The 27,285-nt window shown below is 36.8% G+C and overlaps 1 protein-coding gene across 6 annotated transcripts in view; it reads right to left on the bottom strand.

Moving 5' to 3' along the window:
* Positions 1-27,285, bottom strand: part of NSD2 (nuclear receptor binding SET domain protein 2) — a 104,886-nt gene that overhangs the window by 29,963 nt on the left and 47,638 nt on the right. For all 6 annotated transcript variants that reach the window (XM_076335788.1, XM_076335787.1, XM_076335790.1 and 3 more), the window contains exons 3-8: positions 16,348-16,513; positions 10,985-11,151; positions 10,126-10,617; positions 5,252-5,396; positions 4,154-4,231; positions 2,557-2,675 (exon numbers count right to left, since the gene is read on the bottom strand). In XM_076335788.1, the coding sequence (XP_076191903.1) occupies positions 2,557-2,675; positions 4,154-4,231; positions 5,252-5,396; positions 10,126-10,617; positions 10,985-11,151; positions 16,348-16,513 (1,167 nt within the window). The remainder of the gene's footprint in view (positions 1-2,556; positions 2,676-4,153; positions 4,232-5,251; positions 5,397-10,125; positions 10,618-10,984; positions 11,152-16,347; positions 16,514-27,285) is intronic.

The following is a 27,285-nucleotide window of genomic DNA, read 5'->3' as shown; positions in this document are numbered from 1 at the left end:
GGGAGCACAAACACCACATAAATGCTCCAGATTGAGAATTTATCATTAAAAGTTTAGGCCGAAAACTGGGGAAGTTTTTGTCAAAGCTTTGTCAAAATTAGACACTGTTCCTTACACATGCCACTATTTTTTTTCTTTTTGTATGTTACAATTTCATTCCAGTAATAAGCCATTAAAATTGTAGCCAAGAATGCTTAACCCTGACAAATGCTCACCTGATCAAAAAGAATAATTCTACCAAACAGAAGGTTTTACATACTTTTTCATATTCTTCATCTGACATTCAGTTTTACAAAAGATGTGCAGATGAACACCTCAAAGGCCAGAGAACTGGTTTCCTTTGTAAAAATAAATATGAATGGCTACTGTACTACAGATGTGCTACACTGTGCTTTTACTGACTTCTAAGTAGATCAAGACGCCCTACCACTAATGCCACCGGAGGCTCCCAATATCCGTTTTGTAAGATTACTGTTACACTTCTGTGTAAAAATGAAAGAAAATGTACAGTATAGTTCACTCTTAAATTTAAAGCATGCTTTACAGAACCCCCATTTTGTTAATGTGCATTTTATATTCATCAGGAAAGCACTGATGAACGAATTAGTTTTGAAAAACTTCCATATGGGTACGCATGACTTAGTTACTTTGTGTGAAAACATTCAGATTTCGTAAATAAGAATTAAGGACAAAAAGGAGAGGATAATGCAGAACTCATGCAAGAAGTAAAACGTCATGAAAAAAGTCATTAAAGCTCCTCCTATCCAAAATGACTGTAACAAAAGCCTGCAGGTAAACTGGGAATAGCAGAAGGAAGGTGTATGGTTAGTGTTTGCTTTTTTGAATCATTACACAGACATTTTTACTGTCATTCACTAAATGTTTTACTAAGCAGCAGCACATACAGCTAGAAGTAATAAAAGAAACCGCAAAGCAACCATTCTATGGTATCTGACCCTTCTGTGGACGGAAGCACAAACACTGCTATATGCATTTAGTTTCCAAATTACCTAATATTTACACACACCAGATTCCTTGTAACTAGTTCTGATAAACAGATCAGATAGAGGACAACACTTTTTAAAAGCATATTACTAAGTCAGCGTTATTAGTGGTATGTATCTCATGGGAATCATTCATCTCATTTATTTATTTATTTTCCTGTTAGTATTCACATCTGCATCACAGCATCAAAGATACCAAAACCTCCCCTCCATGAACTATACTGCAACCACCTTTCATTCTACTTGTGATAATGTAGGCTAATTGTAGTGTACGAATGCTGGTGGGACAGTAAAGAAGTAACTTTAGGGACAGTCAAAACAAGGACTTCATAGCAAAAATTACAGTAAGTAAACTTAATTATTCCACGGATCTAGTGTATTATAGCGAACTCAAATCAATTAGACAAGTTTAAAAAGGGTCCAAAAACTTCTCCTAGAATGTAAGACGAATCATTCAATGACTAACCTGTTAGAGCAAGAAGTGCAAAAACCAGTTTTGGCCCTTCTTTCTGCAAAGGTAACAACATTTCTCTAAGAATTATCTTTGTCCCTTGCTAATAAGCTCATTAAGCCTGGCTATCTGAAATTCTATTTATTTTTTATATTGAACTCTAAACAAGTTGTCTGAATATCCACAATATCAACAGAGGTACTAAAATAACCAGCCTACCAAACAAACTGACATCTACAAGTGTGACCTCCATAATTCATTTAAAAAATAAATCCACTACCTTTCCTTATATTAGGTTGTTTCATTTAATAGCTGTACCACTAAAGTCCTGAGATGAGGCCTGCGATACTCACACTACAGTATGATACTGTAATAGCATATCTGAAAACACTTGTGAGCTAAGCTTTCCACACAAGTAAAATCCATTAAGTTCACTGGTCTACATGCATGACTAAATAAACCTATGCTTAAGTCTCTACAAGATTTGGGCTCTATCCATATATATAGTTTTAGTGACCTAGGTAAGGAAAATTCTCATTCTCACAAGCAAGCTAAACTGAAAAGGAGCCTGTGATTTGTGCAATAAATATACTGTAATATTTACTGCAGTTTCCTAACTTAAGAAATGGGTCAGCATGCCACTCTAAAATGTTCTATAGGCTTCCAGTTCTTGAAAAGTAGTTTTTCTGTTTTGCTTCACTTGCTTTCCTCTCTCCCCCCACTTTTGTCTAAATTAAGTATTGACTAAAGTTGGTTTTTTTACATTCTTGTATACATCTCTGAACTCCAATGCAGGAGGAAAGAAAAGGAACTACAAAGCATGACAACACGGAAAGGTCATGTGTCTGCACATTCCTTCGGGAAACAGATTTTCTTAGCATACATTTTCACCACAGTTTAAGTACATACTTCCATTCTCAAAACCAAAGAAAAAAACCCCACAGCGATAAGCTCACATGTATCTGAATATTTACAATGGTTTGGTTTGATATACAGACATTACTTTTTTAATCCTGAAAACGGAAATGCTGACAAACTTAACTACAGCAATGTGATTGGTGCCGCTATAAATCAACCCAAACAAACCAACGACATAATTACCTTCCGATTATTCTGTTTATCCATCCTGAGTCTTTTCCTAGGTGCTTCCTGAACTTCAAAATCTTCTGTAGGTTCCTTTGTCCTCTTTTTTTGGTTTCTTTTATTTCCATGTAAGTTACCTTGGGATGGGGGATGGGGGAAACTTACATGAAAAATAATCTAAAACCCACTTTCAAATTATTTTGAACTGATCTAGTTATTTAAGTTACTTTTCTTTCAGTCATTATTTTTAAAACATGGTTAAACATTAACACAGTTTGATGACCTCTTAAAGCTTAAGGTCTGGTTTCTGGTGCTGAAGACTAACTCTAGAACACATCCAACTCAACTGCTTCATACTCAAGTTATTTTAGAAAGATGAATCTACCTGTATAAGCACTAGTTTAAGATCTTAATATTACTGCCCAACATTTGTTTCATATCGTCAGACTGCACGATTGATCCATACAGCTTTTAACTCTCCTGCCACTTTGTAACAGTGTCTTATCACTGAAATGAATTTTTAAGTCTCCTCCTTAAGTCTCCTTTAAGTTCTCCAAATGATACAGATGAAGATACTGGCGACATCTATTAAGGGGCCTCTGGAAAAGACAAGATATCACCAACCGTACAGATTAATTCTCTCTTTCTGGTATGGCAGTTCCAGACCCTCTCTAACAAGCTTACTTATATTTTTCAGGAGACCGTAAGATCCCCTTCCTTTGTGAACCAAAATCCTAAGAACAGAATCACATTGGTCATTTTAAACCAACAGACTTATTCACGTATTTAGGTGACTGTTCACTGTAAAGTTCAAGCAGCTGCTAAATTACAAAAGTCAGTGACTAACCTACATACCCCTTCCACAGGTTCAGCTATTGTTTACACTCGCTCTACCACCTCAAAAAGATAGATGAAAGTTTAGGAAGTGGTCTGTTTTATCAGGATGAAATGACATTATTACACTCTCCAGTACTCTCTAGTTTATGAAGCTACAGAGTATTATTAGTATGAAGATTGCAAACTCCAGGGGCACAAATATGTTAACTGAAAATTGCCCTACAGCTACAAGCATTCTATTCCAGTGGGAACAAATAGCTGTAAATATTAAAAATATAGCAACTTGAAAATACGGATAATTTTCAAATTAATGTTCTTATCTAAACAATCTAGGACATATTCTATTATCAGATTCTGAATCCACAAAGCAGACTGAAATGGCTCCAGGAGAACCTGCTACTTACAAAAAGCCAGCAAAAGAAATCCCACAATATTCTTCCAAGTTTAAGATAAGAGGATTTGGGTAGGGGAACGATTGAACTGACATGTTTTCATCTGTAGAATACTATAAATGTACACAATATATGTACTAGAAACACCTGGTACAGGTACAATTTCAATTACATTTCTTGTAATATGACACTGAGGAAGGTGAACAAAATTCAGCACTACAGTGTTTAGATATTTAATTTGGGATCCATTAAAATTCTAACGTCAAGGAAGACAACATCTGAGATAAAATAAAGAGATTATGATACGTGGGCGATTACATAAAAAAATACACTCAATAGCTACTTATAATGATGAACTATTTGCACACAACACAAATTTCAATTACTTCTGGATCTTGATCTCCTTTTAGGTGAGTCTTGAAACACTTTACGTTTGGCCTCTCCAATATTCTTCAATGATGAACCTTGAGAGATACAGAATGTGGTTTTTTTTTAAACTGATATCCAAATATTTGACACTTAAAATTTAAAGTTAAAAACTTTTCAATTTTCCACAAAAAGATGTTATTTCACACACACACAGATAGTTAACAAAACTGACTGCCATTTTTATACAAGTTTTTCCAAGTCTCACAAACTTTCAAACACTCCCTCTCATTCTTGTCATTGCCCAAAGCAGCACCTGTTGGCTTCTAATACTTCCATAATAAGTCTTCTTACAGTGCTGTAAAGCTATTTAAATTTGAAAAATGATAGCTAGTTAAATTTGATAAAGTTCATGCAAATGCCAAACTATCTTCCTCCTTCTTTCTCAAATAAGTGACTCCAAAACCCCTCAAATATTTTGCAAAATAATTGAGATTGTTTATCTAAACCAAACGCTAGACAACAGCAACAAAAAAATAAAAGGAGAAAAAAAAAAAGTATTTGCAGTCTTGTACAATATCCTAAAAACTTTGAGTAGCACAATAAAATGCCAAACGGATGAAAGTTTCAGAATAAAGTTTGGAATACTTCTTCCTGAGTTGATGATGATATGAGGTAATATACTTTAGGTATATATGAAGAAAAGGTGTAGCACTGATTAAACTTTTTAAACAATTTCCTAACTATTCTATAAAAAAAACAACTCAAATTTTACTAGTAGTAACACTTTGTCTTCCTTTCCCACCATCCACTCGTAACAGGCAGTGGATGCAATGGCAGCTGCTTATGGGCAGAAGAAGAATGAGAAATCAGCAATCTCTAAACAGCAGAAGGTTTACATATAACAACTTTTCAGAACAATGAGCAAGAAATGTAGACTTCATGGGTTGCGTTTATTGTAACCATTGGCATTCCTTTGCTATTGGCACAAACACCAAGAATTAAAACTGGAAAACAGTGAAAACTGTTTTCCCTACAGGTCTCAAATATGTGCTTAGTTTAACACCACTATGTATATCAAATTTAGTTAGAGTACACTAGCACAGTTTTACGTTTACCAGAGTCTTCTTCAGATTTGGGAGAGGTCACTATGGCAAACTTTGTGTTATAGCGAGCTTTCTGTTTTTCACTAAGCATGTTCCACTGCGATTCGAGCAATTCTTCAATCTCCTCACTTGAAGCATCTGGATGTTCAGCAACCACCTATACATGCAGAAATAGGGTTGTATTAAAAAAAGGTGACCATTGAAAAGAATGGTGTACATACTTCTATTGCTTTGGAAAACTGGATACAAACAAGTTATCTAACATTTCTGCTGTAGACAGAACTAGATTAAAACCTTCTGTATCCAGTTTTTCTTTGAATAACCACTTCTCTCTCTCCCCCTCTAAAAAAAATAAATCTATTAGCATATTCAGAAGTATTAAGAATCATTTTGGAAGTATCTTTTAACATTCAAAAAAATGGAGTAAGTGTAAATCTTGTGTTGTGGTCATTAAAAAAATTTTGTATTATTTCTTGATTAAGTTTAAATCTATACCACAAGAGACAGACAAAAAATAGTGGAATATATGCTTGCCTACAAAGACATCCATCAATTCATAGGAGAACTCATTAAATACATTACAAGTACATTAAACTCATTACACCTATCTTAGCAGAGAGATTTACACAAGCTAGCATCTGATGCAACATTTTCCTGTATTAATTCATCATTTTATTCTATGTATATGAATATTAGGAACTCAAAAAGCTGTGCATCTTTTCTTAATAATGTGAGCATGACACATAATAGCCATCAACATGGAATCTGAGTTTCTAGAAGTTTATTGAACACAAACAGAAAATCCAGTATTAAAAACAAAGAAAAAATCCTCCCAAACTCCTTCAGTATTCCCATACTTCTACTTAAGGAAAAACAGATTTGATTAATCATACAAAGTCAGAAAGCTCTAAGATTGTACGATCTACAGAAATGAATCAGTAGCCCCCTCACCTCATTACCCAGCATTCTCCAAAATCCTATTACTGGAGTGATGCAACCAATACCCCAAAATCATAGAGCAAAATAAAAACTAGGCCAACAAAGCCAAGCGTTCAAACAGTAACACCATTCAACAGAACAGAAATACAAATTTTCTGTGGTAAGTGGAAGTGATTAAACCTAATTTCTTAGAACTTAGTGTCTTAAAATTGCATTTCCTGTTGTCAAACAAGATACAAGTGAAGCTTCTCCAGGGGTTAGAATAGTTGTAGTACCTTTCTTCCATTGGGATTATTCAGTGTCTAGTAGGGAAATTCATGCTGTAATTTTTCCCCTAGTAGAGTAGTAAGAGTTCACTTGCTTCTACCAGGCATAATCCATCTGCATAAAGCTTGGAGAACACAACTACCTTTGGAGACCTCTACTCAAAGTCTAATTAAAATCCAACAATGTCAAAAAAGTTATTGAGAGGGGAGAATGTAGACAGACCCACGAGATACCCCTCCCACAAATCTCACTTCTTTAGGAAAAGAAATTAGCATCAATTTTGACCATTGCCACTAAGTGCATAGTTGGTTGTGCTCAACTAGGGCACAGAGTTATTTAATTCTCTAAGAAATAACTAGTTTTGTTCGCACAAATGAGATAGTTTAATATCACCTCCAGTCCCACCAAAATACGAATAAAAACAACTTTCAGCTGACTAGGAGTGCTGTGAAATGACAAGCAAAAGACACTCATGGTTCTTAATGATTAAGGGATCCTTGCAAAGAAGGCCTCCAAGGAAAATGCCCAGCAGCCTTCTCCAAAAGTCTTCATATTATGTAATACATAATCCCAGCATACATACTAGAAATGATGTATCGGGTATCTTGATGTACATGAAAATCATGCACTTCTCCTGGATACTTATTCTAAGTCTAACTATGCTACAGAGCACATGGAAGATCTTTTCTTGGATCTGGGAATGAATATCACTATAGGTGTGGAAAACATGGTAATTAGACCAGGCACGTCCTAGCTCATCCAAGCAAAGAGTATTACCTTCACTCTTATTTGTCTTCATGTTCAACAACTCCTTATGCATGCAGAAATCTTCAATTCACCCTGCCAGTGAAATTATTTCTTAATTTACCTCAAAACAGACTCAAGGCCCAAATCAATGAATTAATATAAACAGTATAGCTGTCTGCCTCTAGCTGAACAATACCTTTATGTCAAAGTCAGACACTCCCTTCGAATGATTACTATGGTTATATTTCACAGAGGAAACACAGAAGAATGCCAATAGTACAAAATATATCTTTACTCCTTTGGTAACAGCACAAAATACTTAATGCGTCACTACAACCATGAAAGTGCTCCAAGCTTTCAACGCCTCCCTCAGGGAAGCATGACTCTTAAATCATTAAAAACATTTTCGAGCAGTTCATCCAGTCTTCCAGCAGCCATCATTCATTTCTAAAAACTTCAACTATTCCTCACCCTCCTATCCCCAGAAAAAGTAACACAAAAAGTAGTAATTAATAAAACTAAACCGACATACGAATCCTACTACCGTACAAAGCTGGACTCCAAGCAAGACACAACAGAAATGGCTCTACTTTTAAGAGAGCTTGTGATTATTAAAGGCCCCAAAAGAGAAGTCTTCAGTCATTCCTTTCCATTCAGTTCCATCCCTTCCCAAGTCTGCGGGCCAGAGAGCCTCTTCTGGATCCATAGTTTTCCTTTCTTCTAAGCTTCTACATGCAAATACTACAGTAGCCATACACTAAACTCTCAGATGCCAATGCAAGTAGCTCAAAAACAGGTCTGTTTTTTAGCCAACGTTATCACTCCTTCTAAAGCATCAGAACACCTACAACAGCAACCAAACAAACTCTTGGATGGAAAGCAAACCATGCAAGTTGAACCAGATAAGCCTAACCGACGGGGAAACTCCGAATACTAGTTTGGATACAATCTCCACCTTCCACCAAAGGCACAAAACTGCCATTTCAAAAGTGACATGACAGGCTGGAAGTGTTAACTAAACTCAGATAACTTAGGTTCTGTGCAAGAAGCATGAATATCTAAAATGGTATTTCCCCACTTTGCCAGTTAACTTTGAATCAAGAGAAAGGAAAGACAGGTTCTACTGCCCTGATCAGTTAGAGGGACTGTTATCTGCAGCTACCTGCTGTCTGCAGTTTTTGTAACCTAGTTCTGTTCTACGCATAGAAGTGCTTCTGTACCTGTTAGAATGGATTACACAATTAGGTGGATTTGGGTTTTGATGACTGATGTCATCTCTAAATATATGTAATATTTTGAAACTTACTTCCTTCTACTTATAACTCTGTGCAATATTAGCCACTATCATCAGTGTGATTTTCAAGCTTATGCAAGTTTTTCAGTTTCCCAAAATGACACTGAAGACAAAGCAATTCCTCAATGTCAAATATTGTAATAGTCTTCATATTTTCCATCTATTAAGTTGAGAATTACAGTATAACCGTAGTAGGGAATAAAGCTTGATAACTGGCACAGAAAATAGAAATATAACATCAGAGACTCAGCATGTCTCTTCTGTGGTAAGATATGTTTGGCTATGAGTCCATAAAACCAGTCATAATAATCTCATTTCTTCCAGAGAAGTAATTTCATGTCCCTCAATATTGCACAAGACTTCTTGCTACCTACCTTAAAGGCCAAGGAAATTCCCCCTTGCCATTATACAAGACACAAGGTTACTGATAGAAGACCTGGAAATAGAACTCAGGTCTCTCAAACATGAGACAGATGATTTACCCATACAGCTTTTCATAACGAGTATGTCAAAATCTATATTTAATAGTCTGGCTACAAAACCCTTTCCTTTCTGGAGCCAGCAAACTGAACCGCCAAAGTTTTTCTCAATTTAACGAAAGCCACTAAAAGGTGTATGTAACGCTGTGTTCATTTTCATTCTCAGTATTAGCTTAAGTTGCAATGATCTAAAAAGATCCTAAGTTGAACCACAACTAATTGACTTCCATACAACAGAATCTGTTTTTCATTTTTTCTTTATAAGTTCGTATCTATTAATGTTTTCTAACACAAACCTCTTATAACCATTCAGTAGCTAAAGTGTGTGACAAAGTCACCACTAACTTTCTGGTCCTTCTGTGGGTATTATGCAATAGTACAACTACAAGAAAATATGAGAACTCATGATTCTTTCAGTGCATGGAATTGTACTGCAAATGGAGCAGAGGGTTGTAAGGAAGAAAAATGATGGTCATGATTTTAAAGTAATGAGCTAGAACAGCAGTACTGCTTTTATACCTCTAACAGTCTTCCTAAGAAATGTTGATATTAAGGTATTTATTTATTCTACCTTGTCTTGGAGTGTAATCCTCTCAAGAGGACCTAGTTTCTGTCCTAGCAGATTGCACACCGACAGTGATTTTCACAAGCTTTGTTAAGTAGCTTCCTTTGAAGCTCAGCAAAAGATTCTAGGTGGGTAAATGGAGTTTTGAGTAGTTCAAAGACAAAGGAACAAACCGAAGGGTTTGAGCCACATTTTCAGAAAGAATGTACAAGCTAACTACAAGTAGATCGCCATAAACAGCATAACCTTCGTTATATTTGCCTGAGCATATGTATGCATATCTACAGTATTTTATATACATTAAAAAAATTATGGCTAATACAAAAGACTATTAAGATTATGTAGGAAGATACTAACATGACTTATGCTTAAAGTACAATGGCATTATCACTGTCTTGTTTATATTGCTTATCTACATTCCATTCTTCCTCTGTTCCTGTCTAGACTGAGATTTGATGCAGGCATACCTTGTCAAGCCCAGAGTATTATGGATTCTACAGTAACAAGTAGTTTTTGTAACTAAAGTAAAGAAGTTTCTTTAAGTACAGAAATGAGAAGAGGCAATCAACAACAATAACAGCTAAAAGAGACTAACCTCATCTCTGTGCTTCTGACAAAAGACCAAAAACTGAGATACTGCATCGCCCTTTCTGCTTCGCGGAGTAGATGCTGGAGTTTTCTTTCTATTGAGAGGGGAGCCTATCCCTCTTTTGGATTCTGCCTGTTCGGATGATTTTTGAGGAGTAGTATTCTTAGTCCCCGACTGACTGCTTTCTTGCATATCATCAGTGGCAGACAATTTTGACGTCCTTCTCCGCCTCTTGTTAGGAATGCCCGACTCCTTCATTGATTTCAGATTTTGAGTGGTTTCTTCGTTTGAGTAAGATGACTCATCTATCTCCTCTAATGGTTCCACAGCAATGCCAACTTCCTTTGCCACTCGAGGATTAAGATGAGGTCTGTCCCTAACATAGATGAAAGTGTACTTGGCCTTCCGTTCTTCCACTGTCATGCCTACTGCTTCACTTGCTTGCTTAACACCCATCTCCCACTGTGGCCGCAGCTTCCCTGAAACAGGCTTTAACATCTGCAAGATAAGACGACAGTGTGAGAAATTTGCCGACTTCTGATTTCAAAACGTCAACATTAACACAAAACATTTCCAAGAGACTGTGTAATGTATAATTATAGTTCAAACATTCAAATGGAATTGCATTTGATAGTACTGATACTATGCATGAATCAATGACAAAGCAGAAGAGTACTGATTTTTAATAAGTAACAAACAGTGGCAAATCATCCCATTCTTTGCATCTATAGGTAAAATATAAGACTACAAGCCTCTGTAAAACAAGCTGTCATTAAAGCTTTCTAGACTATCTATTTATATCCGTACATATCTGTAACAGTAAAATAAAAAGCTGCAAATCTTGTCTGACTTGGTAGCCTCTTACCTTTATTTTCTCTGCTTTAGTGAGGGCTTGTTTTGCACTTTCCTGGCATAATTGTTCAAACTGGTCTTTTTCTTTGAAGGGCACAAGGCTCTTCTCAAATATCCAGGCTCGCTCTGGGGCATCTCCAAAAAACTGAACATGATATTGACGAAAACTCTTTTTCTGTCCTGAAAATTAAAAACAAATGTATTTAAGATACAACTGAGGTTGTTCTCTGCACTTTCAGACTTGAAGTCTTTTGTAAGCTGCTCTAGTTACCATGACAAAAGTACAGTACCACTAGTTAACCTTTCAAAAACTCACTTAACCATCTTGAAAGTCTCTGAGCTATAATCTATGAAGTTTGACATAAAAGCCCAATGGTTTAATTCCAAACAAGAATATGCTTTGCTAAATTAACTTAAGGTTACAATCATCTGTCAGTGCTTTCCAAATATATTTACTTACACATAGGCCTGGATGTTTCTGAAAATGCTACATTTGAAAAAGTTTCCAAAGCTTGGATAGCCTGTGCATTCAGCCTCAACTCTGATTAGCCTAAACTTTATCTTTTAATATTCTTGAATAAAAACACATACTTCAACTAGTTTTAACACTTGCAATCATAATTTCATCTTAACCAAGCTTTTAAGGAATCAAAGCAAGAAATGAAAAGGATTTGGGTGGTGGAACGGAGAGAAGGGAGAGTGGGAAGATAAGAGAACAATTCTGAAACCTAGACAAGAAACATCCATTCTTCTAAGATTGTAAAGAGGAATATTGGCTCACTGTCGTAAGATATAGACATACAACCTTAACCTTCTAAAGATCTCAGCTATTCTACAGTGAAGCGGGAAGACACCACCTTCAAAATTCACCAAAGAGTTCACAGGTAACAACAAACTTCTAAAAGGCAGAGGTAAGAGAATCAGACTTAAGACGTCCTCTAGCATCTCCTTCATTAAAACTTGCAGATTTGTTGTCTAAGTGTACAAATTAGGGTCTCACTTAAAAATAGAGAAGGTTTTAACTGTGACGACCTACACTTTTGTGTTTGTAAATTCAGTCCTGCTGCAAAAAGGATCAGTTATGCCCCCCCAGTATCTATGGTTCTTCAAGGTGTCACCACATTAGTATGTCTAACGTGTAGTCTGGGAGGAAGAGGAAATCAGGTAAGGATGTCTACCCAGTAAGAACAAGTAACAGTCACAGTTCTCCATTACAGATGTCTTCTAAGTAGGTCTAGATTTTACTAGGTTATTCATACACTGCATGTCTTCCACCTTAATCAGCAAATACTTCTAGGTGGTTGCTTCATGTACTATTATTACTGGGTTTTCTAGACTTACAATGACTCATTTGAGATTAGATATGAGAATCTAGAGGAATGACATAGGGAAAGGTCTTGGCACTGTATGCATCACACATCCAATCCAGTAGTCTAATACATGTTCCAGTAATCCACTGTCAGGAGCAATTCTTTCGCACAGTAATTATTTTGTCCTCATCAAGAAATTGTGGCTTAACTAGGGACTACTGAGCTCTGATGAAATAGATCTGTCTATGATGAAATAAAGGATAATTTTCATATTTTACCAGGATGTCCTAGCTGCAGAGAGATGGCACAGACTACATTTACAATCACCTGTAAAGATCTGCCTCTGAGCAGCCAACAGCCCAGTTCCAAGCAGACACACTCTATTCCTTTTACAATATAATGCTGGACAGCTGTAACTGCCTAATTAACGAGTCTAAATAATAGCGCCTACCACTAGAATCATCGAACCTATTTGTGAACCTTCAGGTATCTTCTGTGGGCTGAATTCGTATCAATGCTCCTGGATAAAATAATGGAATTCATTAAGGGTTGTTATACACAAAGATATCGTTTTGGGTTCACAGAATCCTGGAACCACTAATTATTGAAGGTTTGGGAGAGTGTTCTGGGTACCCACCACTATTACTTGTCTTTTTCTGTACCCTGGCATCTGTGGTTGACCACAGTCAGAGACAGGATATTAAATGAGATGGAGCTTTAGTCTGACTCAGTATGGGCCTTCTTACATGAAAGTGTGCATCTTGCAAGTTGAAAGTTACAAACTTTTCTCAAGCCTAACCAGCTGGAATGATGAAATCAAGTATTAGCATCCAGAAATTCAGATTGTTTATAAACACTGTCGAACCTAATCCTAGAAATGAGAAATACAGAGACCTAGCTGAGTATTTCTACAACTCCCAGATAAAAGAACTCTTTTGTTTGGAACAGAAGACACTTGATAGTGCCTCAATAGTAAACTCTAGGTGGAAGATAATACACAACTGGAAATACGTAGTGATGGAAATATGCGTATCTGTGTGCATTTATCAGTTATGATGGCTGCCCAGCCCTAGTCATCTTCCTGAGAGAAAAGGCAGGCCCCAAGCCAACTCCAGAGCAAGTATTACCCTCATCCATATTACTTCAAAGAGATGGAAGTTAACATCTCAAAGTACGTGGGCCCTTCTTTCTGTTAGCACTGCACCGGTTGCATTCAGACATAGGACATTGGTTTTTGTTAGATCTATTTCTATAGTTTCTTATAAAAAGCTACCACAGAGATTCTTGATAATGAAGCTCCTTTCAAGAAGCAGAGTAATTCAGTTAGGAACAAATAAACAGTTTTATTTCTCTCAAAATCCAACTCTTTATTTCATAATAGACCTAATAATCCAAAGACTAAAATCACAGGGACTGCCTGATCAAAACTCTGCAAGACTGCTACAGGAAAAAATTTCTCTGAGGAGTCTACAATAACCATTCTAGCAATTGTATGAATGCTTGAAAGGGTTCTCAAGAAGCCATTTAGTTTACTACCAACATTGAGTCTAGCTATAATCCTAGAGATCCTCATTCAATTTGTTCTTAAAAACCTTCTATGAATGAGATCACACCATTTCTCCAGGCAATCCACACCAATGCTTCACTATCTTTATCCCTTCCAAGTTGTTATTAATATGTAGTCTAAATATTCATTGTTACTCCTTTAGCTACTCCTTGTCAGACTAAACAGCCCCAGTTCCTTCAGTCTGTCTGTGCAGGTAGGCTCCTAGATTTCTGTTCACGCTGTCCTCAGAACCTTCTCTGTTTGGTCCATGTTTCTTGAAATGAGATGGCCCAAACAGGATGAAATGAACAAAGTACTTCCGCTGAGGCCATGCTAACACTGGAAAAGCAAAGGATCTACTTCATGCTTTTTATAAGGAGCACTATTAATTTATGTCAGTGTGATTTTGGTCTTTCTGCAGAGAAAACTACAATGGGTTATTATGACTCTCAGACTCCTTTCTGTGAAAATGCAGCTTTCCACTTGTTTCCCAGCTTGATCACGTACCACTGTAAAAATCCAACACTTACTTCTACTGAACTGTACTTTTTTTCAGACCACACCTCCAAAGTATCAAGATTATTCTGATTTCCAATCATACATGTTTACACAGTCCCTCCACACTGGAAATTTGTAATTCCAATGCAAATTTTAGATTTATATTCTAGTCTATTTTTGAAGATCTCAATGCAACCCTTGAAAATGACGTAAAACCAAAACCACAAAAACACTCCCTTCCCAGACTTGGAAATACATAGTTAAAAGTTACTGAAATCTCTAGTGACAAGTAAATGCCCTACTCTGTTCATAACAATGGAAGCCGATACTTTCACTTGATCTAATAAAATACATGAAAGTATTTAGAAGCATAAATATCAAAACAAAGTTATGTGCTCCTATTTTGTTTTGATATTCCTATTAACTTCTTGCTTTTCTCCTTAAACTGCAAGTTTTCTGGATTCCGTTTTCAGGTTTACCAAACTTTCAGTACAGTTTGGCATAAACATAGCAAAAAATAGTTTACAGTGCTCAGCTGGAGTTAAAACTAGTGAGGGATGCAATGTGCAGCAAGAAGATTTTCTGTAAATACAACAGTAGCAAAGGAAGGCTAAGGAATACTCACTGGGGCAGGAGACTGAGTGACAAAGGACACAGAAAAGGCTGGGGTACTCTGTGTCTTCTCTCTCTCCGAGTTTTGTTTGTCTGTTTGTTTTTTAAGCTGTAACATTTGCCCCCAAGCCTTCAGATCCCTTAGTCTAGTTATAAAGGCTGCAAGACTGAGGCACTACCCACAGCATATGAAGAAAAAGTCAGGGAGAACTTAATCAAATTGGACATCTATGAGATTATGGGACCAGATGGAATGCCTCAGGAAGAGCTGAAGGTGTTGGCCAATGTGATTGCAAGGGTGATCTCTATAAAAAGGTCACAACCATCAGGGGAGACACCCAATCACTGGAAAAAGGCAAACATTGCAAACATCGCACCTATCTTCAAGAAAAACAAGAACAATCTGGGGAACTACAAGCTAGGCTGACTAGCTTACTCTCAATGCCTACAAGATTATGGGGCAAATTCTCCTAAAAGACATGTCCAAGCACATGAAAGACGAGAAGGTGTCTGGGAATAGCCAGCACAGACTCACCAAGGGCAAATTGTACCTAATCAATCTGATTCACACAGTGCCAATACAAAAGGCAATGGACACAGGTTGAAACAAAGAGAATTTCAACTAGATAAAGGGAAAAGTCTTCTTGCCATAATGGCTGCCAGTCACTGGAAGAGGTTGCCCAGAAAGGCTGTAAAGTCTCCATCCTTGAAGACATGAAATATTTGACTGGACAAGGCCCTGAGCAACCTGCTCTAACTTGGAGACCATATGACTTGTAGAGGTCCTTTCCAACCTGTATTACTTCTATCATTCTATAACCAGCACAGACAAGCCTCACAAGTTTCAGGTATCAGAACAGAGAACAAAGCTGCAAGTGAGATTAAGAAATCATACAGATTACTACTTAAAAATTTCATTAACACTTGGTAGTCCCTGCATTTAGAATCAACTGATGTTGTCTGTAGATAACAGTATTGATTCTATGAATCACAGAATATTTACCTGCCTGAATTACGGATTGCTTTTAGTAAAGCATAATCATCAGGAGTATTTAATTCCCATTAGCTTCCAATAAAATTTTTAGCGCATATCACTTCTCCAAGCATCTCCATAAAAACAATGGAAAGTACCATCAGATAATTTTTTAATAAGACTCACACAGTTTCACAGATCACAATTTTGGTATCTTTCGGAGAATGTTCAGAGTTAAAAAGACACAGTGGGAAAAAAGCTCCATCTGCTATATGCTCAAGAATACTGTTTACATGATTTTAACATTCCTCTTGACAACAAGGAGCTAATTCAGTTACTGATACAACTGAATAGATAAAATGAAGAACAGAATTCTCCCCAAATAATGGTTATGTATACCTGAAGAAACTTGGATGTTTGTAACATCACTGACATACCTTTTAGTTTAGTGTAGGAATGGAGAACAGGATCAGCAGAAACCATACATGGCCACCATGGAAAACCAGACACTTTTGACCACACTAGATCTCCTATATTATACTTCAACAGATGGACTTTGTCTTCTTTGACGGTACTTTGAGTTGGATCTCTCTTAGCAGGAGCCTTAAAAGATAAAAAAAGAAAAAAAACCCAAACAACTATCACCATATTTCTTCAGATATGCACTAGGATTACTAAATAGCACACAAAAATAAACAACAAACTACAGTTCATATTCTCTGTTTAAACATTCTCATTATATGTAAAAACACAGAGTCGTAATGGAAGGAGGGAAATAAGAAATAGTTCACCAGAATAAAGAACTATCATGTTTGCTAACAAACAGCAATCATATTTCATGTGTAATAAAAACTTTAAGTCGTAATTTTTGTTCTCTCACAGCAAAAAAAATCCCAAGTTCCATTTATGTTTTTGTTTTTAGTTAGAAATGTTGGCAAGTAAGCTGTGGTTTGCCTTTATCTTTTCGAGTAACTGCTGTGAGACCGTCAGGAAGGCTTACTTTAATTTCAAACACATTAACTGAGCACTGGGTGTAGATGTGGAAGAGCCAACCTCCCTCCCTCTGTATTGAGTATTATTAATCAAGTTAAGCGCTATACACATAAATGTGTTCTTAGATTTAAAAAAAAAATATAAAATTCCCAAACTAGAATAGACTGAAATACTGTCTTTATGTCTGAATAGAAACTACATAAATAACCAGTTAAAAAACCCCAAACTATGCATCTTTCAGCTGTCTTTTTACATACTGAGAATTTGTGACATGAACCCTTCCCCACACTCTTTTGCAATATTTTTTTTTCTGTTCCAGTTCTAGCAGTAAAAGTTTGTGAGTGCTCAGCTGGTACTCTAAAGCTATTTTAGCTATTGGAAAACAATTACAGAACTATTTCCACTTCAAGGGACAGATTTAACTACAAGGGAGTTTTGTGTTCCCGTATGACAGACACACATTTTTACTGCATCGTAACAGAGTTCAGCAACACAGGCTATTCACCAACTAAAACCATTCCACAAAGTTAGTTACATTTTGTCTTTTTGGCTTCATCTCTTCTATTTGATATAAATAATGAATGCCTTTATATATGCAAGCCTTAACTCTGGATGTAAGAAAGCACAGAACATGTCTCATTACAGATATCTGTTAAAAAAAAATCACGTATTTTTAATTTGCTTTTTAGTTTTTCTAGTACTACATTTACGTGCAACATGTTATATCGTTCATCTTGCGTAGTACCAGCTCAACATACAGAAGGCGGACTGGAGCTTCAGGCTTTCAGTGGATTTAAAACAGAATTTTGCTCTAACATTAATTAATTAAAAGTGGCAAGAGGAAAGAAAGAACACTGTTAAGAAACCGGAAATCTAGAATGCGGAAACAAGTATTTGGAGCATTGTGTTGAATCAGAGTAGATCAAGTTACCTTGTACAGATTTTTAAATCCAGAGAATACTACCATAACGAATTAGACATTATTTTCCAAATACAAACAACAAAAATCTTTGACGTGCTGCAACAACATAGAGATTTTTTTGCAACTCAAACATAGAGGTACATCCAATCAAAAAACCTAAAGCTTAACATACTCAGAAACTCCTTTCCTCAAAGCTTTTAAAGCTAAGCCTGGTAGACACACATAATGCTATGTCATCTGATTGTTAGGGACAGTTACTCATCCAGTGATTCAGCTTTTCTGATGAATTCAGACTTGGTTCACGTGCCTCCAGCTAGACCCATGTTCCCATGTCTCAAGGTTTTTGGTGCTCTAAGGATTCTGTAAGACTGTCAGAAAACCCCTCCTGCTGAGCTTGCCTCAAGTCCAGCAGTCTCAATGGACGTAACAGATTCCAAGCAGATGTGAAAAATCAAATGCTCCTTCTATCAGTTAAACATGACATGAAAAGTTATGCTTAAAAGCTAAAAATTAAGAAATACATATGCCGAGAACAGATCCGGATAAACATTAATCCCAAAACACACAAACTGACTTCAGCATTTAAACTAAATAGGTGGGATGAAAATATTTTTCAGTGAGTTAACTTTTCAGAAATGTAAAAGTTACTCAGAATTCTGAATCTCATTTTAATTTATGATTTCCCTGTATTTTTCAGAAAGTGCAACTAAGCTACAAAGATTTATGACTACAATCTGAGAGGGAGCTGGCTGGAATGATGAAAAGGCTCTAGCAGTGCTTCTTATTGAAGCATAACCTAAAAGGAGTGGCAGTACAGGGGTGAATATCGCATTTCAATATACCTACAAGCATTTCACAAATTTTAAATATGCCCAGAATTCTTTTACTATACTGGATCATGATAAAAAACTTGAAAATGACAGGCTCTGATAAAACCTGCAAAGTTTATCTATACAACGCTTGCTGCAGTTCTGTTTTCTTTTATTGATAAAATGCACATACTTTAAAAGAATGGCAAAATACAGCACAGAATTCTATATACATAATTTTTTTAAGAGCTCTCAGATGAGGTTATTTAAAGACCTACAGAAAATATCACCATGAACTTGCTCACTTCCATCTTACTTTCCCACATCATTCTGGTTTAGTTTGATTTTCCAATTCTGGGAATTAGTCTGATGTATTCAATAAGTATCTCAACAGTAAACAGCGAGGTGAAATTCCTGGCATGTACTTCTGAGACAAGCAGCTGTAGGACATCAACAGTCTTTTCAATACTTTCTCTCAAAAACATTTTTGCTAACTGCCAGCATAGCATTAAATGCTTACATATTTAAATTGATTAAAAACATCAGAAAATGCTAGATACTGGAAGACAGTCATATGCATAGATTTTACTTCAGTATCCAGGTTGTTTTTTTTTTTAAATATTGATGGGATGGGAGGAAAAGAGCATTTCTAAACAAATTTGCCACCCAGTCCCCTGTTGGCATCTATGTTCTCATACAACGAGAGCTGGAGCTTCTTTATGAGACACTTGTACTCTCTGCAATTTTTAAGAATAGGAAATCACCATTCAAGTTACAAAGTGGTATAGCAAAAAGTAATTTGGCTTGCAGGTTTTTTTCTTCCAGAAGAAAACAGGAATTATTTAGGCAAATTTTGATTCCTAACAATATGCAGTCAGACAGAACAGGGCATCTGACTGTGCACCCGTGGAAGACGGAGAGGCAGGACTGGAAGCGCGCTTTTGGTGGTCTGTGTGAATGCACCAGAAGACAGGGAATACCTCCTCCTGCAACAGCTGATCAATTCTTTCTGTGATGATACTTAAACAAGCAAATTAAGATGGGAGACTCCTGGTTTAGAGCACAACTGTAAAACAAGGGAAGTCACACAAAATCAAACTATTTCAAAATACTTTCCCCTCGATTTTTGGCTCTGTGTCTTTTTGACAACTTTTTATTTCTTGAAATTGTTCTCACTTCTAATTAGATCTCCTACCCATAAATGTCAACAAAGTAAAGCCTGTTGGGCATTCTGTGCTGCAGAGGAACACAGAACAGTCTTTTCTTGCTGTCATTGCTAAGTAAGTCTGGACTGCTCTACCTATGCCCCATCACATTACCTTTTACTGCAGTTTTGACGGAAGTAAACGTACACATTTAGTCGCAGAATTTCCCCTCCCTCTCCTCCCTTAATTACAGACAAGCTCTGCAGCCTCTGAGAGAACTACCACCTCAATCACCTTAGCCCCAAACTTTAAGCCAGTTATGCTAAACAGAAGAAGGAAACAGCTCGTGATCATATTTCTTTTCTACTTTGGGAAGGAATTCCAGTTTCTTTTTCCGCTTTCAAACACTGGACTGCAGAGAAGTTAATAAATGGGCAATCAAAGCCTGGGTGAGCAGGTGATGACTCCCACACAGACCAGTCCTAACACTGAATACACAGGCATTTTGACAGGCTCTGCACCACTCCCTATGGCAGACATCAAAATTTCTGACTTTCTGGATTAGTATCTTAATGAAACACTTGCTCTGAAAGGCAGCTAGACGAATTTTAAGTTTATTTTGTCCAGGGGGGTGTGGAGTGTGGAATGGAGTAATTCCCTTATTGCAACTGAGTTTTTCTGTGAGAAAATATGCCTTGAAGAGTACCAGCATCCTTAGAAACTCACCTGGGCCAGCACCTGCAATAGGCTGAGAAGCACCAAAAAAGAAAAGAAAATTTAACATGCCTTTCCTCTTCCCTTAACATTTCACAGATTTGTTTGTCATTTCTCTCAGCACTTTCATAAGCGATGAGTGACAGGCAGATTGACAAGAATTTATGACACTGCTGTCAGCAATCTACCAGCCCAAAGAAGTGGCTTAGCCATAGAAAACATTGGTATTTGATTAACTTTGCCTACATCTGATCAAAAGAATCCAGTAAGTTTCCATTTAGTTCTGGTCTGACTAATGAGTATGAAGAGACAAGAACACACCATGAGTGATGGGTAATTTCAAAGTTTAAAACTATCTTAAAATGACCAAAGAAAAATGCATTTAAGGGCAGCAGCTTTACTGTACTGAGAGCTTTAGGTTTGTTTGTAGACTCTGTTACAAAAACACCATGATGAGTATTTAGTAAACAAGGGACAAAAGTAATTTTTAAAAAAAACCACCTAGAAGTCTTACTAGGTGGTGTCAGACTGAGATAACTTTATCCCTTTTAAAGTGGTCAGTGGTAGAGTAGATACTAATATTATTATCTGTTTTGTGTATATATGCACGTGTGCATACATGGGCAAGGAATTATAACCCCTCAAAATTATTGCAAATTACCTTAAGCATCAAAAAGCTACTATTTCACTACACAGACCTGGAAAACTATAGAAATCATTAAAAAACCCCTTCATCTAACTGTAAATCGCCAAAAAGGGATTAGACAAAGAACTATGTTGAGAATTGGTGAAGAATACACCACCAGAATTTAATATTGGACAAAAATAAAAGAAAACAATTAAGACAAGTGAAGACAGTAAATGCTCTCCTCTGTGTAACATAATGGGGAAGTACATATTGAACAACTTGCAGGTATCTGGTATCTCCCTTTGTTTTCATTTTCAATTCAGTTCCATCCTGTATCAAAGAACTTCCACTGGACTGCACTATAATAGAAGGCCATGCTACAAACAGACTGCTGGAGGTCCGCTTGCATTCCAGAATAAAAACCAATCTATTATCATTACAAAGAAACTAAGACAAAACAATCAAGGTCCCTAAACAGAATATATGCAATTAAAATGTACTTTAAATCAAAGTTAGAACACACAAACTTAGACAGTCAAATGTGTTTCTTTACTATGGAAAAGATAACATTGCCTGCTGACCAAAACCACATATATTTTTCTGGTCCTGCTATCTACTTGTGCTGTGTTTCATCCACTAATACTCCTATTTTCTATCATGGACTTGTGTAATAAAAATAGAAGTAAAAATGTTTTGTCTTCTCTTGCCTCTCTATCAGGAAAGATAGTGAACTAAGGAAGCGGTTGTAGAACAAACTTCATTCCTTTCAGAGGTTCAGGAGAGGTGAGGTAGGTTTGTCTGGAGAAAAAGGGAGCAACAGAACAAAAAAGATTATTTTTGTAATGTTGTTCTGTCACTTGAATTCACCAATGACTAAGGACACTATAAACAAGTAAACAAACAAACTATGTAATAGGACAATGATTCTAAACGTTTCTTCCTTGAAAAAACACCATCTCAATTACGTTCTTCTGAAAGCTCTTGCTTCCTGAAAAATTCAGGAATTTCATTTGACAAAAGACAAATCACCATTCAGTCTTCAAAGGCAAAGGAATGGAGGGATGCAACTACTTTCCCAGAGAGTGATGTCCTGTCATTCAGGACACAGAAACAGCTTCTTCTCACTCTGTGACTGAGGGCAAAAATCTCATGAAGTCAAATCCCTTCAAAACCAAAAATTACAACTACAGCTGATTAAAATCTATGCAAAACCCTCAATATACACTATTGCTTCAAATGAAAAGGGTGGCAACTTAAGTCTGTTAAGAAACGGCCAGTGCTCATTCTAAATGATTCTGTCTATAAAAATACAGTATCCTCACAAACATAACTGCCTTAGTGTTTTGTTCTTTTTTTTTTTTTTTTAAAGATTATAATTCACATGTTATAGTAAATCTGTTCATCCCAGAAGGACAGGTCCTTAGAGGCCCTATGTTTATCCAAATAGCTCCCACCTTCTGGGATGTGGGGGAGTATATTTAGATAGTAAACCACAAGTAACTGAATGTATTAAGAATAAAAATAAGTTTTTCCACTTTGTCTTATTATGTTCTGTTTATTATCTAACAGAAGAATGCTGTGTAATTACATATTCAGCAAACCACTGCCTACAGAGGGAATGTTTCAGGCAGAAGACTAAAGAGTAAACCAGACCTTTGCAAGGTTAAGAGAAAATGCTGAATTTTTACTACAAAATGGAGAAGGATGAGGAAACATGAAGAAAGAAGCAATGAGTTGGCAAAGTTTTGTGTTCCACCTTCAGTAAAACAGAAAGGGACACTTCAGTAGAGCATCCAAAGACTGCAGCCCTCAAAAGGCCATTGCATCAACCTCTGCACAATTAAATCTGCAACACCCTCATAAAACATGCATTATATTGTGCAGTGAGGTAAAGACTCAGGGGAAAGAGGACATATGTCCTGGATTCGGCTGGGATAGAGTTAATTTTCTTCCTAGTAGCTGGTACAGTGCTGTGTTTTGGATTTAGTATGAGAATAATGTTGATAACACACCGACGTTTTAGTTGTTGCTAAGTAGTGCTTACACTAGTCAAGGACTTTTCAGCTTCCCATGCTCTACCGACTGAGAAGGCTGGAGGTGCACAAGAAGCTGGGAGGGGGCACAGCCAGGACAGCTGACCCAAACTGGCCAAAGGGACATTCCATCCCATGGGACATCATGCTCAGTACATAAACTGGGGGAAAGCTGGCCGGGGGGGCCGCTGCTCGGGGACTGACTGGGCATCGGTCGGCGGGTAGTGAGCAATTGCATTGTGCATCACTTGCTTTGTGTAGTCTATTATTATTATTTTATTTCAATTATTAAATTGTTCTTATCTCAACCCACGAGTTTTCTCCCTTTTACTCTTCCGATTCTCTCCCCCATCCTACCAGCGGGGGGAGAGTGAGCAAATGGCTGTGTGGTGCTCAGTTGCCAGCTGAGGTTAAACCACGACAACATGAAAAGTCCAGATCAAAACAAAAAAAACGAACAAATTATACTGGGGGCTGGTTTGTTAGCTTTTCAGATTTCTAATTGTTTTATACCAAGCCAGAGATTTAACTAAAACCTTCCAAATTAAGTTTTGAGAGCAATTACATTAAATGTATTTCTTCCAAGTTATCTGTTTTTCTTCTAATCACTTACTACTTTTCTTCTATTACTATAAGGGGGACAAATCTGGCAGTGTGAAGAATTACATTTGCAGAAGACACCAAGTTTGAATCTTCCTGCCACAACCAGGATTTAGTAATTTTTCTTTAATGTGCTTAGATGGTAAAGCTATAAAACAAGAGGACAAAAAAGGCTGAAGAAAATCACTGCTCTACTTGCAGATCCCCTGAAAACTTTTCTGTGCCGGCTGAGGCTCTTTGAAACCAAATATAAGTCTCGTGACAATAGATTTGTTTCCTCCATTTCTTTCCACAAACTCATCTAAAGCAGTTCGTGGACAGCATGTTGAATATCACCACGCAGGACCCTCCCCTCCAAGAGGGAAAGCAAGCAGAAGACAATAAAAATCCATTTAAGTTTAGACGGGGATTCATAATTTAGATTATAGATTTTAAAACAAGATAAAAGCTCAAATTTGTATTTCAAATCAACCACTAAACTCCTGGTTACTTTTCAATTCTTTTTTCTGGCTTTGGTTCCTTCATTAGCAAGTCTCCAGCAGATGAGAAATTTTTTTAAGATGCTTTTATATTTAAAAACAAATCTGTCTATCCAAATCAGCAATCCTTCTTTACACAAGAAGCAAGTATTTTAGAAAGAAACTTAACACGGTATTTAGTAACTAGGATACAACCCAGAGTAAAGAGTTGAAGAGAAAGAGATTTAATCATTCACAGATAGATCCTGTAAGATGCAAGTTCTGGAACACTTACCAACCTTCGATCTTTCTTAAAAATGTGGAGAGCAGTTTCTTTCAACTGCTTTACTGAATTTCTGCATTTACATTTAGATGACCTCTTAAATTGTTACTGGCTTATTATTGAAAGGTTCCATGTTTCAGAAATTTAAATTAGATAAGGCTTGATCGGAATGAATGAAACCTTTTATACTTCTTTTATACTGAGTATTAGAGAAAGATTTCTGCCTACATCCAACTTCTCTAACCTTCATCCACCCTCAAAAATTTAAACTTTTGATGCAGCATCTGGGTACGTTAGACAGTGTGGATATGAGATGCTACAGAAGTCTGGAAAAGCATAACTTTTGCTTTTTGCTCTGTAGAGCCATGAGGAAGTTTGGCACGGGCAACAAGTTATTTCTGAATAATTTCCATATGAATTTCACATAGGATAACAGAATGAAAGCTAAATCATCTCAACATACCTACAGATTTTCAGAATGCCATATCCATATGTATTGTGTTATCTGCATGTACTTTCAAGATCAGAATCTGTATCAGGGCCTTACCCTTAGCACTCTGCTACGCCCCTACAGAGTTCAGTAGGAAAGAGTTTTCCCAAAACACTTTCTTAACAGATATCCTCCTCTTGGTAGCTCATAAACATCCAAGGTAGCACGGGTAGATGTTCTGAATCCTAATATTCTTGGTAGAAAACAGAAAAACCCAAGCCCCGTTAATACTGCCAACAGGCAACTAGATTTACGGAACACTGTTTTCTGGTGAAGGCAGATACTTATCTCTACACTTTTTTGCAACAAGAACACTTCTGAAAGAAGCTGTCTAGGCTTAAATAGAACAAATGCTGATTTGGCATAAAGGGGCTCTGTTAGTTAACTAGTAATTTTACATAGTCCCAAGTACTACTTTGCCTTTGAGATTAGACCTTTAAAATGAATCCCCATACCTAAAAGCAGGCACAAGAGGTTTCCATCCAGGTTGTGTTGTTACATATACCTAGTAGGTCCTCCTCTTCTAGAGATGAAATGCAAGAAACTGTTATCAGTGGTTAACCACCCTAAGGGCAAGTGGGGGGGTGGGGAACCCAAAAAACCTAAACAGACAGATGTTACTTTGATTTGGCAATGTTGAAGCATATTCTTGAAACATCCTTATTTTGAGCAATAAAGATGTACAGAAGACCTGGGAAACCCCAACCAGAAATGCTCCAACCCCATACGAATGTTAAAATAGGGCAGTCGTTGCAGTAAAACATCATAAAGCACATGATCAAAGTGCTATCAATTCCACAAGAACCAGGATCCCAAATCATTTTACTTCATCACAAGCATCCTCAACATATACTTGAGTTGATACTTATTTACCAAAAAAACCAAAACAACAACAAAGAAACAAAACCAACCTTTTCTAGCATTAGTTGCTGCTATGAGGCCACAGATTCACTTCCCTTCTTCATACAAGTGCAGCAGGGCTTGTTTAGCAACTGTGCAAAATCCAGTTTTCCCTCTTGCACTGGGCTTCCAAAGTAAAGCATTTTTATGAACTGTCTTTCTGAGAAGGGAATGAATTCCTTATTATTGACAGCTTACACTTTTAGCTACTGCCCATTTTATGATGCGCAAGAGAACAACTTCCTGTAGGTACTTTGGGTACTCGCAAGAAACAGAAATATAAATGTTACCCTGGTTGGACCTATTTATTTATAATAGGAGGATAATGAAACATGGTAATAGACAAACATAAAATTAGGGTCTGTGAACAAAGACCTCTTTTGGAGGTCCTACAGTTCATGTGCCCTATGTGAAATCCACTCCAGAACAAGGAAACTTGTAAAGAAGGCTGATATCACTGTTCCAAGACAGATCAAAATATTTTGCTTTCACTGCTTTGCCTAAGGGTTACTACAAAGCATCTTTCTTTCTTGACAAAAGGGGGCTTTAAGGGCCAGAAATGACATCTGGTACAGATCACTAAAGTTTCCCAAAAATCTGCCTGTAAATCCATCCAAGTAACATAACCCTGAACTGTAGAACTAACTCTCAGCTAAATACGGAAGTTAGACATGCATTATTTTGGTTAAGCAGAAAACTGAGCAGAGCATCAGAAAGGCTTCACCGTATCTTGGACAGAAAAGCAGTGAAAACAAGCAAATTCCTTGCCCCACCAACCAGTAATGGTCAATACAACGTGAAGAAGAGATGCTGAGATGATACTATTCATTTAAATCATGACACTACCAGTGCAATGACTGAGAATAAGTCTGGTCAACTTAAAAAAATTAAACCAAAAAAGTGTCATTAACCTCTCAACTGTGTTACGGCACACAGTCTGCTGTTGAGACGTAAAAGGAAGTTAGTTCTTTCAGAAGATGGCCTGCTCACCACTTTATTTGATCTGTCATGTCCACCATAGTTTCCAAAAGACCAAAAATAAAATAAAAAGAGTCCTGGAATGCACAAACCAAAGATGAATATGAAACAATGCAACAGTTGCTGACATTTTTCCAATATGAGTTAGATTACATCTGGTCAGCTCTTTTCCACAGAAAAGTGGCTCAGCATTCAGAAGCAGTCAAGAATCAATCAAATGCTAAGTATTATTTATAATGAAAAATAATGAAATTGAGAACAATATAGAAAGTCACTAACATGCCACTGTATGCATCCACAAGACCTCTGTATCTTGAATGTCCTGTACTGTTCTGGTCCCTCATTCTCAAAAAAGAGACAGCAGAACTCAAAGGGCATCACAGTTCAGAAAAAGGGCTATAACAAGAAGTAACATTCTGGAA

Source organism: Aptenodytes patagonicus, chromosome 4 (assembly GCF_965638725.1).
Source record: "Aptenodytes patagonicus chromosome 4, bAptPat1.pri.cur, whole genome shotgun sequence".
NCBI classification, from domain to species: domain Eukaryota; kingdom Metazoa; phylum Chordata; class Aves; order Sphenisciformes; family Spheniscidae; genus Aptenodytes; species Aptenodytes patagonicus.
Note: the sequence above shows the minus strand (reverse complement) of the source record. Positions and strands in the feature narration are given on the sequence as shown.